At 39.6% G+C, this 17560-nt stretch overlaps 1 protein-coding gene across 1 annotated transcript in view; it reads left to right on the plus strand.

Annotated features, from left to right (window-relative positions):
- Positions 1 to 17560, plus strand: part of KIF26B (kinesin family member 26B) — a 299953-nt gene that overhangs the window by 86511 nt on the left and 195882 nt on the right. Inside the window, exon 3 of the mRNA XM_076334227.1 lies at positions 5024 to 5557. Coding sequence (XP_076190342.1) covers positions 5024 to 5557 — 534 coding nt within the window. The remainder of the gene's footprint in view (positions 1 to 5023; positions 5558 to 17560) is intronic.

Below are 17560 nucleotides of genomic sequence, written 5' to 3' on the forward strand. Positions count from 1 at the left end.
GGTTCCCAGCTCAGTTTGATGGTACAGTGCTACTAATTTATAGTCATAGTGTGTATCCCGTCATGCTTATTTGAGGAAAAACTCCCATTGACTTCAGTTTATTTGAACATACTTTTGCTTTAACAAAAGTGGTGCCATTGTAACAGTGAGGAGCTGTTTTTCAACTGTTGGGGCTCTGGAATGCTGAAAACAGCAAATCTCTGAAATGTAGCCTAGAAGATGATAGGATATGTTTAAGTTAGGGTGTAAAGTCACTTGGAAAATAGCCCAAGTGCCTCTGGAAAGTAAATTTACAAGTATAATCTCTTTATTGGGCTGGAAAGTACACCCTCAAGAGAGAAAGGAGAACAGAGAAGATTCCCCCCCCCCCCCCCCTGCAATAGAGACCAACCATGGACTAACAGGATTGTGTTTAGAGCAGAGATGTTTGCACAGTCATGGAAAAACATGTGTTTTTTATCAGGGTTAAGGCTTCCCTCCTACTAATGTTTCTTAATTAGTTCTTTTACTCCCCACCTGTGGAGAGTGAGAGTCTGGAAAACACACTTCTTCCTGGGCAGAGCTTTGATCGTTGCTTTCCCCTACTTCTCCCCTCACCTTGTGTGATGGATTACATACCAGCAGTCATTGCTGCCTGGACCCTTTCAGAAGCAAAAGAACTCCATGAGTCTTCTGTGAGCATCTTCAACTGGAAGCTGACCTCTGTGACTTAGTTAGTATTGACTGCTTTGTTTTTTCCTGAAGAGCAATGAGTAATATTGGTGTTGAAGAACACAATTTGATAAGAGGGTCTTGAGATCCATTGTATAGTTGAGTTTTCTCTGAGGTAGAGTGATGACATAGGGTTACAATGTCTAACTTGCGTAGCCTATAGTTGACCAAATCAAATACAGTTGTGCACAAAATCTTAGAGCGTATGTCCTATACTAGTGTCTGCCTGCTATACGTTTGCAACACAGTAGCATGCGTATGGGGTATTTGTATATGAATCTATGATCAGCTAGGTTCCATGTAACATGTAAAAGTGCAAATTGCTCATCCTATTTCTTGCCCGCGTCTCTGTGCACCAGTTGAGCTCTGCCTGCTTGCATCATGTCTCCTTGTGAGCTTTGTGCAAATGTGTGAAACAGGCTGTGCTTCATGCTGAAAGTGGTTGTTTGCTTCCTCTGTTGAGGAAGATGGGCACCAAGCTGGGTAGCAGGAAGGAAAGGATTATTCTGTCTGTAGTCTGCTTTCTTATTGTTGGAGTTAGAATGTCATGAAAACTACACAGCAAGGTACAGATTTACGAAGGGAGACGAAAGAGAGGAGGATGCTTCTGCATTACCTTACATGATCATACAGTAGTGCCGTTCCCCCTCCTCCATGAGGTCAGGATTGCATTTACCCTGGTACAGCTGTTTGTGTACTTCAGTGTTTCTTAATTAGTGCCTGTTTGCTGGGTACATTTTCACTGCCTAAAGCAAGAATTCTTCATATACCTGTCTACGATGGGTCTCTAAAAAACAAAACTTCCTTCCCTCTTCCGTCTTTCCCATGTGGGTTTTTAGGTCAGGACAAAAGATGAGGGATTAATTACTAGCTGGTTACAGTGAAGATGAACAACCAAACATGGCTGGAATTGGTGTTTACCTGAGCTTGAAAACTCAAAGGTAATGTGAAAAGGCCCCTTGCAACAAAGCTCAATGTGCACTCTGTTTAGTTCACTGCTTGCCTCGTGCATTTATGCTATGGTCTGCGTTGTGACTGATCTCCTGAAGCTTTCAGACCTCTTATACGCCTTCATTTGTTTATTATAGGAATAGGAGTTTATAGTAATGCTGTTTATACTAAAGATGGGTGAACCATTACAGCAATAAGAGAAACCATCATGAACCTTTGCCCTGAACTCAGACCAAATTCTTTTGTGATTTTTAAAGTTCTGTTTCAGTTTTCAGTGTCACTGTACTTTGTTCTGTCAGGACTGGAAACGCGTGCCAAAATATAAATGGTATTTCCAGTGTCAACCTCAGATTTCACAAGCAAATCTGCTCTCCTGCCAGGGAGTGTGGAGTTTCTTAGACCTCACAAGTTTCAGTAGTGAGTATAACCTTTCCAGCTCCTGCTGCTTAGTGCAGCTAACTCAAAGCGCTTATCCAGTGAGGTTTGCCCATCACTATTTCACATGGGACAAGATACTGTTTATTGAACTAATAAGCATTCCTAGGGGAGTGTGTGCAGATGATTGCTTGCAGATGAAATACTGAAACAAAGTGCTGTGTAGCTGCATTTCCTTGCTGTTCAGGGTGTAGTGACTGTCCAGCGTTGGCCTCCTTTCTGCTAAACGTGTTGCAAACCTGTTAGCCAATTCTTCTGTGAAATTATAGTGGAGCTGCCCAGTGCAGAATAAGAAAGTAAACTCTCTTTTAGGCACTATCAGTTTTGTTTTCAGAACAAAATGTGACTACTGTGTTTCTGGAACCTGAGTTTCTCCAAATTTATTTGCTGTCTTATAGGCTTTTCTGTTTCATATTCCAGACTTGGATCCAGTGTTGAGCTATCCATCTAGCAGAGTCCGATAGATTAGTAGGGCCAATCTTGGGAGTAATCAATTCAGGTTGTGCCTGTTTTCCTCCTTTGTGCTCCTGAGGAGGAACAGTCTTCCTTCCCTCCTTCCCTTTCTCTCTCTGTTTATTGTTGTATCAGAGAATGATCTGATGTTTGTTTTAACACTGAGATGAAGCTGAATTCACTGCTGTCCAGCAGTCTTTAAAGTTGGTGTGCTACTTGAATATTTATATCGTGCTGACATTTGCTTACTTTAGAGAAGGCTTTATTTCCTTGGAATATTTATCATAGTATCCAGGAATTTCCATGTTGAACTGCTGCTGGATCTGAATGTTGTATATAATTACCTGGGTTCAAGCCCAGTTGCCTAAGGGAAGTTAACTTCCAAAGAACAACAGCTAGCTCTGTGGCATTAGCTAGCTGAAGGAAGAGCTGGCAAGGATTTTTCCTGGACTGATGTGGAGCAGCCTGGAAAGAAGACTCACACCTCACTTCAGCTATATAGGTAGCTTTGTCTAGCTCATTAGGGTAAAAGTAGAGAGTCCTTTCCCTGTGTACCTGGCATCGTGGATGGGGTGCCTATATCTGATGTGATCTGTTGACCTAGTTATGGTCTGGGATGGAAAATAAGATTTGACATCTTTTGCATCCTGTTTTTCCCCCTGATTTCCACCAGTCCCTTTCCTGAAGGTTAAGGGGGGAGGGTTGGTGCAGAATCCAGTTCCTGCCTTCCTGACACACTTTGATGCTCTGACCCCCTTTGTGCATAGAATAGAAATGACCAGCTTGAGGCTTGATCAGATCTCAGCCTCCTGTTGTTTCCCATCAGCTTATATGACTCTCTTGGGCTTCAGGGGCTAGAACTGCTCTTTTGCTGCTGTGCATAAAGAGGCACCATGATTTATGAATCAATTAATCACTGCATGCTGAGGAGCTGTTCACGGTAGTTAAACAGTGAAAATAAAATGCTTGAGTATATAATAAAGATGGATCATAATGAATATGACTCTCTACCAATGAATTCTCTCCCTCCCTATATTATACCCCCTACCCATTCTTTCCCAGCACAGCCAAACTATCCAGACATGAAACTTGTCTGTCTTGGATGGCATGGGGTTCATCAAATTACTTGATAAGGGTGGTGTCTGTGTGATTTCCACCCTCGCCACACACTCTTCCAGTCTGATTTCAGTTTGCTGCTAAAGCTGATAAAGCCACAAAGATGAAGAGGAAAAAAAAAAAAAAATTTTTGATACTACTGATTGTAAATCTTTTTGAGTAGTCATAAGAAAATCCACCAATAAGTCTCCAAAACTTAAGGAGGGGAGGGTGAAGTCTGCCCTGCCTGGTCTGTAAAACCGTAAAAATGTGGTGTGAAATTTCCAAGAAATATTTCCATCACATAACTGTCATTGTTTGCTCTGCGTAACACACACATCATTGCTGTGCGTTTCTAAAACTGCACGATAGTGTAAGAACTGGGCAAGTTTGGTAATAAGCCCCTGCTAAGACTGCTGTGTGGCTTCACAACTTACTGAAGCACTTTGCAATTTAGGCCAGCATTCAATAACTGTAGTCAGATCAGGGTGGCATATTGCTCTGTGCAGAGCACCACTGACATTCAAAGATCTACCCGTGAGGTAAGGATGTGAGGCAAGAGTTTTTTTAAACCTGATCACATGGTTTTGCACCAAAACTATGCTTTCCACAAAGAAAATTATTCATTACAAATTACTGACCCTATAGATGTTCTATTTTCTAAATAAAATTATTGTTTTATTTTATATTATCAGTAGATACCCAGAATAGTGGTAGAACATTTCATTAACAGAAGGGTTTTTTTCCTGGCTGAAAAGTGTCGTCTTGGTAAATGAAATACTGAAAAGCTCTTAAAAACGTTATCAAATATCCGTCTGTTTTGAATTCTGAAAAGGATTTTGGGAGAGTGATGGTACCTCTGTTTTTTCATTTTTTCTTTATAGGCAGGCTTTGAAACTTTACATTTTTCTTGCAGAGTATATCCTGGATTTTCTGAGTACCAAAAGCTGGCATTGATGAGTAGATGGATTTGAGAACCTTGCTACAAGCCCACTGGTTTTAGTGGAGTTGCTCTTGATCTCACCTTTGTAACTAAAAGTAGATTTCATTCAAGCCAGAAATTAGGTGCAGTGGTGTGAAGCAGGTTAATTCATTCTCTCTGCCATGCATTGAAGCTTGCAGTGGAATTATAATATTTGCCATTTATCAGTAAAAGTAAAAGAATTTTTTTCTTTCCAACACAATCTAGTTTCTCATTTTTGTTCAGCTCTGCTGCTGGCATATGTTGACTGTATCTAATGGCCTTTGTTTGCATTCTAAGCTTATCTCATAAATTGGCTTTTGAAATGCACAATCAGCAGTAATAATGTTTCACTGTGGTGACCATGGTTAAACATTTCTCTCCTGTTCCCCCCTCCCTTCTCTGTTTTATTTTTAGGACCCAGGTTTCTCTTCGGTGATTCATGACAAACTCCAAGTTCCCAATACCATTCGTAAGGCATGGAATGAGAAGGACAACAGATGTGATGTTTGTGCCACACACCTGAACCAGTTGAAGCAAGAGGCCATTCAGATGGTGCTGACCTTAGAGCAGGCTGCCAACTCAGAACATTATGATGCCTCGCCAGGTTCTCCCCCACCTCTCTCCAATATCCCCACGTTAGTGGCTCCCCGGCACATGGGCAGCCTGCCGCCCAGGGACTGGGCATACATGCCTGCTCCTTATGCTACATCTAATTATACAGGCTTTGTTGCCAACAAACACAGTGGAAAACCCAATAGTCTAGGAATTGTCAATGGGGTGGAGAAGAAAAATGGCTCTCCTGGACACCAAGCCAAGGTCAGCTTTCAAATGGCCACCAGCCCCAGCAATGGTAACGTTCTCAACTCTGTGGCTATCCAGGCTCATCAGTACCTTGATGGCACCTGGTCTTTGTCAAGAACAAATGGTGTCACTCTATATCCCTACCAAGTAAGTATTTTAAAATAACAAAACATGTTTGTTTTCTTCCCATCGAAGCTTGCATGGGCATGCTAACACTGCTTGCTCCTCCTGGGGAGAAGTAGAGCCGTTCACATAGTGAGCACCAGAACAAGGAGTGCTATAAATTCCCTTTTCCCTGATAGGGGATTGAGTTGGGGAGACACAGATCACAACCAGTATTAATTAGAACACCTTTTATTAATTCAGCTTTTTTATTAATAATAGAACCAAACTGTTGTTATTAATAGCAGATAACTGTTCACAGAGTATATGCAATTATTCCCTCACAGAGTTCACACTCGCTCTTGCTCATAATAGTTGGAGCAACAGCTGGGAGGCCAACAACACTTTTTTACTCACAAGTGGAAAGCATCACTGGTGTGCCAGTGACTTCAGGGTGGCTGTTCAGGAAGTACCCAGAGGGTCCTTTCGTTCATCATGTGTGCATATGATCCTATAGTCTTTGTCTGATTATAGAGGCACTACCTTTGTTGATGTATTCTAAGTTACATACGTTCTTATTGATGCTAGTATGTGCTGGTGGCCTTCTGCAGATTCAACTGATTCTTGATGTTTTTATTTTTATCAGTTCTCATGGGTTCAGCGGATCCACTAGTCTCCAAAGCTTAGCAGTTCTGGGGAGCTTTTCATGTACCTCTCAGCATGTTCTTTTCCTCCTCTTTGGCCTGCTGTTGTCTGGTACACCACACCCATAAGTACCTGTAGAACCCATCCACACCAGCTCGCACAGAAGGGGCTTTTATGACAGGAGGTAGGCTTTCTGAGGCACTTAACTGCAAGTGGTGGGATTTTCAGAGTGCCCAAGCACTGGCAGATTCCAACACAAGCCTATTGTTGGCTTCCTTAGGCACATAAATATCTTTGGAAGTTGGTCTTTCTACTCAGTTATGAACAGATTGCAAGATAGATCCCTTAATTAATATTTAACACTTATCAGTATGAGAGCAACTGACATTGCAGCCAAAAAAAAGCAGCGTTAGTCATAAGCATTAAGATACTGTCATGCACCAAAGAAGACTTGGTAAAACCAGAAGTGAACTACAGTTATTTTATCTGGAAAATATGTGACTTTATAGTTTTGTGGATCTATGCTCTAGTGAACCTGAATCACATTTGAGCAGGTCAGTATGTGATCATAGTTTGATCTAAGAAAAAAAAAAATCTGATCTAAGAAGAAAACCTAAACAAAGAATGAACATTAAGAAAACTAAATAATTTTTATTTGTATTAGGAAAATCAGTTCAGTTTTATTGCATTCACAATCTTTTAGGTTCATCTTCTATGAAAATGTGTTTTGTCTCCTTTTTAATAATGTTCTTGGTTCCTAGATGGTTCATTTTATCTTAAAAGCATTCACGAAGGAGAATCTCATATTCAAAACTTTCCAGACTGATTCTGCAGTTTGGCTCCAGTTAGATTAAGGACTGTTCCCTACCATTTCCCTCTCCTTTCAATAACCTTGAAATAAAAAAAGAGAAAAGACAGCACCTGGAGTCTGGTAGCAGATTCTACCCACTCCCCCCCCCCCCCCCCCCCCCCCCAAGAAAACCAAAACCAACCAAACCCCAAAAAAGCAAACAAACCGAAAAACCCCTAACAAACCTAGCAATGTTGGTCTGTGATGGACTGTATTGATAGTAAATTTTATATTCTCTTTAAGACTGCAACCTTCAAATGTTGAAATTCTCGCTTTACACAAGTGTCACATTTAATTGTCCAGTCAAGGAATAATAATTATAGCTTTTGTCTTTAAACACATTGAAAGGATTTTAGTGTTTGGTTATGTAGTATCTGTATCAGACTGGGAATTAGTCAAGTAAGAAGAAAAACTTTGAAAAGTAATTTATTTGTAATTTGAAGTAGTGGGGAGAGGCAAGCTTTGCCTTTTCTGCTTTTGTGTACAGAAACCAATCTTATTTTCTACACATTTCCAGAACGTCTTAGATCTCTCTCCCATATAAATATATTTTTTGTTATGCACTTACAGTTACAGTTACAAAACTCTGCTAGGGAAGAGCACTAGGAAGATGAATCTGTTATCTTAATTAGAACCCTTCTTGATTTGAAGGTGAATTAAAAAAGAGGCGCTGGCTACGTACTTGCGAATGTCTATATATTAAATTTTCTTGCCTTCCCTTAAGAACAGTGATTAGCAAAACCTCACTGTGCATTAGCTAAGAGGAATAGAAAATAATTTCTTGGGATAAAAAGCCTTGCACTTCACACAGAAGTGCAGAACCCTTCTACATCATAATCTTGTTAAATTGATGTCCAGGGAGAAGTCAGTCTCATGGCTCTAGACTTAATGGCGCCTGTTGTAGACACCTCCCACTGTAAATTAGCTTTTCTTAGACAGTCTAGATAACTTGACAGAAATGGTTGAGTACCTTGAAAACTGACTGTATTGTCTTCCTTAAAGTATCACCAGAAAGAGAAAACATTAGTTTGGAAGTGACATTCTGTGGCTCAGAATTGACTCATGGCAATATTAGGCACCAAAAAGTATTCCTATTGTTGTAAGTTCAAGGATGGTGCTCCCTTCCTAGGATCTTCCCCTCCAGACTGCCTAAAATTAGAACCTTGTTATGGGGAATGAATGGCAACTTTTGTTTCAATTCTGGTGGAAAAAAATAACATAAAAAAAATGAAATGAGTGTTGTGATATTGTACGGCTCAGCTGCTGCAGTAGTGTAGGGCAAGTCTTAAATTACATGCCACTATTCAACTACTTTTGCAGAAAGAGTAATTGCTATCAGGAATAAGTAAGTAAAACAAATGTGAATTTATATACTACCAGATTTAGTAATTTATTATATATTTACAGCCTGAAAAATAGCAGTAGTAATAATGTCTTTAACTGGAGATGCAGGTCAGATGTACCAGAACCTTTCTAATAATTTCATGGAGGCATTAAGGGAGCTCATCAATGAAGCCTCCTAAGAATAAGTCAGAGAAATAGCTGCTAAGAATTGTTTAGGCAAAACTGGTCCCACCTGGAGATTAGGAGATGGTGTAGATGACTGCATCAGTCCCCACTGGCCCTGTTTTATGTGATTCCATGTTATAGCCACCCCTTGACTAGACAGAAACAAAGATCTGGTTCCAAAAACCTGTGATGTCCCCTAGGCCTGGCTCACAAATGAACAGCTGACACTGTTTTCTGTAAGGGGCTGAATCAAATTTTTCTGGTAAGAGGTGCTCCTACAAAACAGGGAATCAGAGGCAGGGAAAGGGAGTTGATTGATCTTAAACAAAAAGCATGGCCTGTTAAAACTCTCCTACAAACACTGGAATGCTTAAACGGTTACCTGGTCAGGGTAAAAGTGACCCCTTTCTGTTGAATACATGTAGGAAAATACTAGCCAAATTCAATAGAATTTGATCCACAGTCTAAGAATCATGCTCTTTCAGTCATCAGCAGGTAGCATTTGAATACCCTGGGGATCAGACTGTGTTTTAACACTTGTAAAGGCTTCTTGATCTCCCTATCACTCAAAGGGATTTCAATCCTTCCCTGCTCAGAGAAAACTCATTTAAATTGGTGAGGTTTTACCTGAGAAGGGCTGTAATGATTTGTGCAGCTGCTAATGCAAATTACAGGATACCACAATCTTAAGTACATTTCTGTTACTTACTGGTTATTACATAACACTTCTAAAGAACGAAAAACCTTTGGGCCTGGGGTGCTAATGTAGGAGCCAAGAGTCCAAATACCTTGATGAAATGTTTGCTTCTCATAACTTTTATACAGAATGTTATAATAAACTGAATGCATAACATTTTTATTACTTTATTATCCAAAGCTGCTAAAGCAGCTGAAACAAAACCACCACATTAAAGAATAAGATAGATTAAGATAGATTTGAGTCCTTAGTAGTTCAGACTGATTTAGGGTTTGCTTTCAAAGGGAAGGGAGTTGAAAATAGTGACTTGATTAAGCTGGTTACACTAAAACACTTTTTCTGGAGTAAAAGTGCTCCATTATTTATAAGTAGTTCTTCCTTTTTAGAATGGGCACCCTCTTTCAGCCTAAATTAACTGCATGGTTCTCACATGTTGGTGTGCCTCTAAACCAAAAGCATGGCATTAACTGCATTGTGGTGTGAGCTGCAGAACATAAAACAGTGGGTATTTCCTCGATGCTCTCGTTACCCTCCTGGATCTGCATAAGAATCTTTTCATGTCTTGAAGTAGATTATTTAAAAAGGCAAACCAAAAAAAACTTTAGCACAGCATGTTTGGTAGATTTGAATGACAGGAAGATAAGAAAGAACCAGAGAACTGGAAAAGGCCAACTGTTCCAGGCACAATGTGGGCCATGAAAGGGAAGGATGGATAACAGAAGACGTGGCTGTTGATGTGGGTGAGCACCTCCTGCTCCAGACCTTGAGGTTATGAAGTTTGAATTTGGTAAGGAAAAAGATAGTGCATGTAAGGATTTGAGTAGGGGTATTGTGAACATAACGATATTAAAGGAAAAAGTGTTCCTTTCTCCCCTGCACTTAAAAAGAGCCTTTTGACCAAAAGTTTGGAAAATGAGATCTTAAACTACTGAGAGCCTCTTGGCCCCAGGCATAATGATCTCAAGCCTATTCAGAGAGTTATCAAAGGCTTTGTTTGTGTACAACTGATGAAAACCTACAGTATGTGCTTTCTATTTCCTCTTTATGTATAATGTGTGTTTAGAAGAACACTGTTCTCTGAGAAAGTACCAGCTTGTTCTGGAGTTTTGCAGTGATGAATGATTTGTTTGGAGTTTACTTAGGTCACGGCTGTCTCATAACACATCAGTTCTTTCAGGCACAGGCTTTTAAAAAGAAAGTGGTAATGATTAGAGTTGGGCACAAGATGGAGAGTTCAGATACAGAGCCAATGCCTGTGTGGGGGGGTGGTATTCCTATCCAGGATTTTGATTTCAAGCTTTTTTCCAAGTTTCTGCTAATTTATTTCTTTTCCACTTGCTGCTGCTTCTGTTGCTTCTTAAAGTATTCAGCAGGATAAAGCCAAAATGTTAATGATTGCTACAACAGTGCCAGTGTAATTTAAGCAGCTTCTAAAGCATATAATGCAAGGTACAGAAATCGAGTTACTTGCTCCATCTGTAGACTAACAGGTGTCTTCTATAATTATGCCGTGCTTCCTAGAGCCAGACCTATTTTGCCAAAGCATCTTAGCAACAAAAGAAAAGGAGATTTGTATATTGTCTCTTCTAGTACTGTGTTCTTATGTGACCACACACAATTCGGTACGAGATAACCTAATGCAGGAGGTATTTTGCCTTCGTGCAGTTAGGTTTTGGTCCAGAAATTTTTGGACGGCTTATGTTTCAATAGCAGTTCAGTCACTGAATGTATGAGATCCATATTTGAGTGTGATGGCTCCCTGAACATAGTAGAAAACTTTGTTCCTATTACTGCGAGCTGATGAGTGACGATGCTGAACAAATGTGTGCAAACTCTTGCACTGATGGTTTTTTTTCATTGTGTGACCTGGACTCTAACAACAAAGTAACTCTATAGCGAGACTGTAGACTGAAAGTGCAGGAATTTTATTTCCAAAGTTTGTTTGACTGGGCCGAGAAACAGATTGTCAAACAAATTCATTGGCACTGAAATTATATCCCTGCTTAATTATCTCTGTTGCCCTCATCCCCCATGCATTAGTTGTTATCTCTGAAGTAGCTTTCCTCTGACTAAAAGCCTTTTTAAACCACATCACTAATAATTAGATATGACCCTACTAAAGTCAGTGTATGTCATCGGCTGACATTTTGCCATGATTGTTTGATCATTCAATTTGTATATTACAGGAGTTGGCTATTTGTATTTCATTCCTCCTGTCCGCCCCCTCAACTAACAGCCCAGTTGTATGCTGATTCTCTAATATCATCAAGAGGGGAAACTGAAGTCTATGTGAACTGTAGGAGGGGTTTCTTTTTTGCATTACTCTGGTGTGATTTGATCTCTTACGGCATTTTTATGCATGGCTTAATGACCTTAGAATCATTACTTTTCCCCTTCATGATACTGGGGTGACCAAGGGAAGAAAGAGGTAAAGGGTATCCCATGGACTGAAAAGAGCTAAGTAGGCTTATCCTATGAGTATGAAAACCCCATGACTCAACTGTGATGTGAGGAAGAAATCTGTGGACTATTAGAGGAGTGAGTTAATCCTGTAAATTAGCGAAAGCCAGATCATCACAATTAGTGAGGATTTGGAGTCTTGGTTTCCTCCCCTGCTCTGTAGCTTAAGGATTTTGTCCACGTGTGAGACTAGTCTCTTTTCTGAAATAATAGCTGTGCTGATTGCTTGCATCATTGAACAAAAGTATAAACTGAAAGGAGGGGAGATGTTTTAACAGTGGGAAAAATGATGTAGAGATGGGACGGAGAGAGGGAGAAGACAAACTGATAAATTGACACAAAATTGTACCTTTGTTTCCCACGCTGTAAATAAGGTGGCACAGAATCAGAGAGAAAAATGTTCAGCTTCTGCTTTACTTCATAGTTCAAGAACATAGAGAGTTAAGTTAAAAGACAGCCGATTTGGAAGTGAGAAGAGGAAATATGCTTTTCATGCAATGTACAGTTCTGTGGAACTTATTGCTGTGGAAATAGTATTGAGGCCAAGAGCTTAGGAAAATTCATAAAAGGATTATGTGTTTATGTGGGCAATAAAAAAATCCCTTCTTTCTGATATTAGGCTAAAAAAAAAAGAGATAAATTTCTGTATAGCATAAGGCAATTGGTATCTTATATTCTATGGAGAAGGCTTCCTTTAAATACATCCAATATACAGCTAAGGACTAGAATTCCTGAAACTACCACTGAAGCTGTCCAGCACAGGTGTAACTGGGCTGACTGGGAGAAGAGTACTGATGTACTTAGTTTAGCTCTTAGGCTCTTTGTCCCTCTATTCTGAAAGTGGCCCTTGAGTGGCAGCTGGAGAGAGAGCCCACATTAGAGCCTGAACCTGGTGAAGGATAAACACCAGATGACACCAGATAACTGGTGCTGTCTTTTGGATGGAGGCCTGTGATGAACAGATTAGTGAAGAGTGCTTTTCCAACAGTTTCAACAATGTTGCCAGAGTTCAACATAAGTGTTGTACATTTCAGAATTCTTTTTTTTTTTTATTTCTTACTCAAGCGTGTGAAGATTTATGGCTTCTAAAAACTCTCTTGGGTTGAATCATTCATATGAGCAACATGTTGGTCTTTAAAGCTGCATAAAGATTCAGTCCTGTGGCTGATATTCCTCCTGTATCTTGCTATTGTTCCACATCTGTTGCAAGAAGAAAGAAAATAAAAATGTACAAAACCAAGGCTAACTCATTCTGAGGTGTGGAAGGGAAGGAGGGGATGACAAAAAAATTAGAAAGCAAATCTTTAGGAGTTTCCCTTTAGATTCCCAAAGGGTGCCACTCAAAGAAGACACAAATCAATGTATTGTCTCCTTGACTGAGACATTTATTTCTCACATTGTTTTACGTAAATGGGACATGGAATTAAGAGTAGATTGAGGAACATCATAATAATTTTTTTTTTGTTTGCTTTTTGTAAAATCCTGTTCTAACCTTTGATTTTGCTTAGAAAAAGATTTGGGCTTTTAAATATGAAGTATTGTATTGCTGTGCAAAAAATAAATTGACAAAGCCTTTTTTTTGATGCTGTGCTGTGTTTCTGGGAAGTAAGGAATAAATAGCTAGAGGCTGATGTAACTGTGAAATGTGATTCCACACAGCTATCATGTAAAACCATTGTTTTCTTTCCTCTAAAGTGTTTCTGAAATGGCGTCAGAAATGGAGCATCAAATTCTCTGTTGGGACAGCTCTCTTTAATTCAGTGGATCTGAGTTAAAGTGGTTGGTTGTTCCCCTATATTCCAGAGCATTGAGAACTTGAGAGGTGGGTATTGTCAGATAAAATACATTCGAGGCCAGACTCTCTTCTGTCTCACTCCAGGATAGTTGTCTGCAGTTGACATGGCTACAACAGTGTAATACAGATAAGAATGAGACCAATGTCAACCCTGTAAGATCTGATCAGCCAGAGTGTGAGAAGAGCTGTGGTGATGGGAGTGAATATGGTGTCTTGCACTCCAAGTGGGCTCAACTTCCCTTTGGGCTGGTGGATGGGGAAGCTTTCTTTTTCCATACACCTCTAGTCTGACCCCATGCTGAAGAGTCTGTTGGAACTACTCCTCTTGACAAATGAAAGCAGAAGGCTGATTGTCCAGCAGCTTTTGAACTTGGAATGTGCCTAGCTGTATTTTATGAAGAATAAGGAAGGATTACATCTGTACAGGGGTGAGAAAAAGCCCCTTCCAGCTAATGAAACCATCTTTTAAGTCTACAAACTGCTCTGAGGAGAAATGAAATTGCACTTCACCTTTCATTCCCACCTAACCTCTCTAGCTGAATTCAGAACTGCTCCAAAGGTTGAAGGGGAAGGGAAGGTAATGAGCTCTCATCTTCCAAGGGACTGGTTGCTGCTTATTGTGCTTAATGTCACTAGCAAATCTCAGCAGGAGCATCTGTAGCTCTTCTTTGTATGGGAGCACAAGAGTCACCATCACTTATGCCATTAAGGTATCTGAGGACTTTGGTTTTATAAGCCAAAAAAGTCTCAGGTCTGACTGGTAGATGAGAATGTCAAGTGATTAAGCTGCAGCCAGTGCAAGGTAATACTTGTATGGGTGGGAGCACGAGTGAAGTATTTCTGTTGTACTCTTTGAATCAGCTCTTTGAACCAAATACATGCGTCTGTCATGCTTTAGTTCAAATTGTTTGATTCTTTTTTGAATTTGTGTAAGTGGCATATATATGTGTTTATTAAATAGCTGGCTAAATTTATGCACAGGCTTTTGGCTGAGGGAAAGACAGAAAAAGAATTAAAGGTTGGAACTATGTTTGATGAAATTACTTCTACTTCCCTAACTTCATTGTGGCTGCATTGATCTATGATGAGTGGAGCTCGGTGTCACTGGATAATTATAAAACACACTTGTGATGTGAATTCTGCAAGTTCTTTACACCTTTTACTGCACTATTACTTTGCAAGAAAGTCAAGGCTATTACTAAAAGCAGAGTTTAGGCCTAGTTTTGAAAAAGATTTCTATTTTAAAGCATATAGAGTGATATTTTCTTTCCAGCAAGAGACAGATAGCTGATAGATAGGGTTTATTATTGCTTTTCTTCCTGACAGGTTTTAGGCTGCTGGAGCTAGGCAGTGTTGATGGATGTAAACACAAACCATAAGTACAATCATCTCTGTTTTATTCTTGTATGTTTTCTCAGTTACTTCAGTGCAATGTAGAACATGGAAAATTAACTCAAGTGTTATTAAAGAAATTATACAGAACTCATCAGAAGAAAATGTATAGTAATGAGATATCATCAGTTCTTAACTGATCAGTCTCTGATCCCTGAAGACTTTGTGTGAAGTTCATTGCCAATGTGCAGGAGGTAAAAATGGATGTGACATGATTCTCAATTGTACCATACAGGTATATCACGGCAGTGATCACAGACAGGACTGACAGGGAAAATGTGCTCAGAAAGCTTTGTCTACATTTGGACCAGCTTCTACGAAAGTCATTGTGAAGAGTCTTGCAATGTTAGGAAGGTTTAACTGAGGCCTAGTTTGCAAGCTTGTGGAAGATTTCTGATTTTTTTTTTGCTTTGAAGTAATGTAAACCAAAGCTATCAGTTTGTCCTGTTCAGCAAATAATATAACCAGCTACTATTCAGGTGACTTAGGAGAACAACATGGCTAAGGGTTCCTGGCCACCAGGCCTCCCTGACAAATTACAAGAGCATCAGAGGGTGTCCTGAAGCTTATCTATTTTATTTTTAGGTGTAAATGCTAAATGGTTTGAACTCAGTGATCTTAAAGGTCCTTTCCAACCTAAATGATTCTATAATTCTATAAATAAATGATCAAGTTGTTTTCATGTGAATAAGTGCTTTGTAGGGAAAAATCTAGTTGTCACGTTACCAGCTTTTCATTATTCTCTGCCCTAGTCAGTCATCACAAGGGTCTTCACCTCTGTAATACTAAATGCCTGGAAATGCCGTTTGCAGCCAGGATTTAGTATTGATGCTGATTATCTCCTGAATGTTGTCTTGCGCTTCAGAGTCTTTGTAAAGATCCTTTTAAACATTGTCAGAGACCAGCTTATCAAGATTTATTCCCACTTTTATATAAGTAGGTGAAATGCAGACACCTGGCGTGATGATAGCTAGGGCTAGATCAAGATTTCTGGAAAGGGGCTTGAGACAGGGGTTATGTACGTGCAGGTTATGTACGTTAAGAGATTTTTCTAAGCTCAGTGATGTGGGTTTCTTTGCTTCCTTTTGCGTTCACTGCTCAGTGACTTTAATCACATATTGTGAGTATTTGCCTCTTCTCCCTGCCCCCTCAATGCTTTGTCTCTGAAGCAGGGACAGTCGGCACTGGTGCAAGGGGCCGTTAGTTCTGGGGCCTCTAGGCATTTTATGACATAATGAACATGAATAATATAGCACCTTATTCCTCATACGTTCTCCAGTAAAGGTGGTTTCAAGTGTGGCAGTGGTTATGGCTTGGTTTCCTTTTGAGTGTGAGAGAGTGGGAGGGCACCTATTAGTTACAAATGCTTAACAGAAATACTGGAAAACAACTGATTGCTCCTCAGTATCCCATTTTATCTGCTGGACAATTTGATATCATTCATGAGAAAAAAGGTTTTTGTTAATGCTATTGCTGCTAGTATTCTTGTGCCCAATTTGAATACATTGAGTAGAAATGCCTCTTCGTAACTTCTTGGAGAATCCATAGATGGTACCACAGAAACCCAAAGGACCTGTCAGTAGCCACAACTCTACTAAAGCAAGAGAATGGTTTGTGATTAGACGATTAGAGAATTTGTTCCCAAGACTTTTAAAATGTTGCATGGACATAGAGTAGGGAAAAATGAAATTCTACCAGGAAACTTACAATGTAAACTCAGCTGAAAGAGAGCTGGAGTGGTAACTGTATAATATTTTGCAGACTTTAAAGGCCATTCCTGTAAGAGAACCCAAAATACTTTGAGCATCAAAACTAAACCTTGGCAATACATTTGAAGGAAACAAACTTTATTGTCCCATGCTTTATGTGTTAAGAAGCAGATGTACAGGAAAGTGGAGGGATATGCCTGAGATGGGTGCTATGCAGTTTGCAAAGAGTTGAGAAAATAACCTTTTCTTCTGCTACACTCAGGACAAAAAGGGCCATCTTGTAATTTCATATATGGAAGTTAGATTTTTTTTTTTTAATCCCCCCCCCGCCTGCCAGGAAGAATCAGTATCAGAGTGGATTATGAAATAGGGAAATTATAAGTGTTCACAAAAATTTGGAAAAACTTTGGAAACAGAAGAGACTGACTAAAAATATCTTGCTGGTTGATTGATTTTATCTTCAAATATGGCTTGAGCTGGAATTTTTATCAACTGCACAGAGTTCATACACTTTACCATTCACAACAAGCTGCTACTGTGCTTTCTGAAAAGAAAAAACTTAAAAACAAGGGCTTTGCTTTAGAAAAGCATTCTCTTGAAAGCATGCCCTTGGGAAAGAACAAGACTATAGAAGTTTTAAATTTACCTCTGAAGTTTTTTAGGTTTTTAGCATCATTGAAACTTATTTTTTCAAAAAGCTTCTGAGTCCAGGCTATATCTCCCTTGTTTACTCTGCCTTAATTCCTAATAAAAGTAGTTCCAGCAAATACTAAAATCCTGTCATCCTTGTACAATGCTCTGTTTCCTCCTAGGGAGCCTTCCATAATACTATTCTGCTGGAAAATCGAGCTTTGAAACTGTAAACTTTTCTTCTTGAACTTTCACAATCATCTATTTCTGTTGGATAGGACTGAACCCTGTGTGCATGAAACCCACTGTCTGTAGGGGACACTATGCAGGAATGGGTGTTTCAGAGTTCTAGTCCTCTGGG

This window comes from Aptenodytes patagonicus, chromosome 3, assembly GCF_965638725.1.
Source record: "Aptenodytes patagonicus chromosome 3, bAptPat1.pri.cur, whole genome shotgun sequence".
NCBI lineage: Eukaryota > Metazoa > Chordata > Aves > Sphenisciformes > Spheniscidae > Aptenodytes > Aptenodytes patagonicus.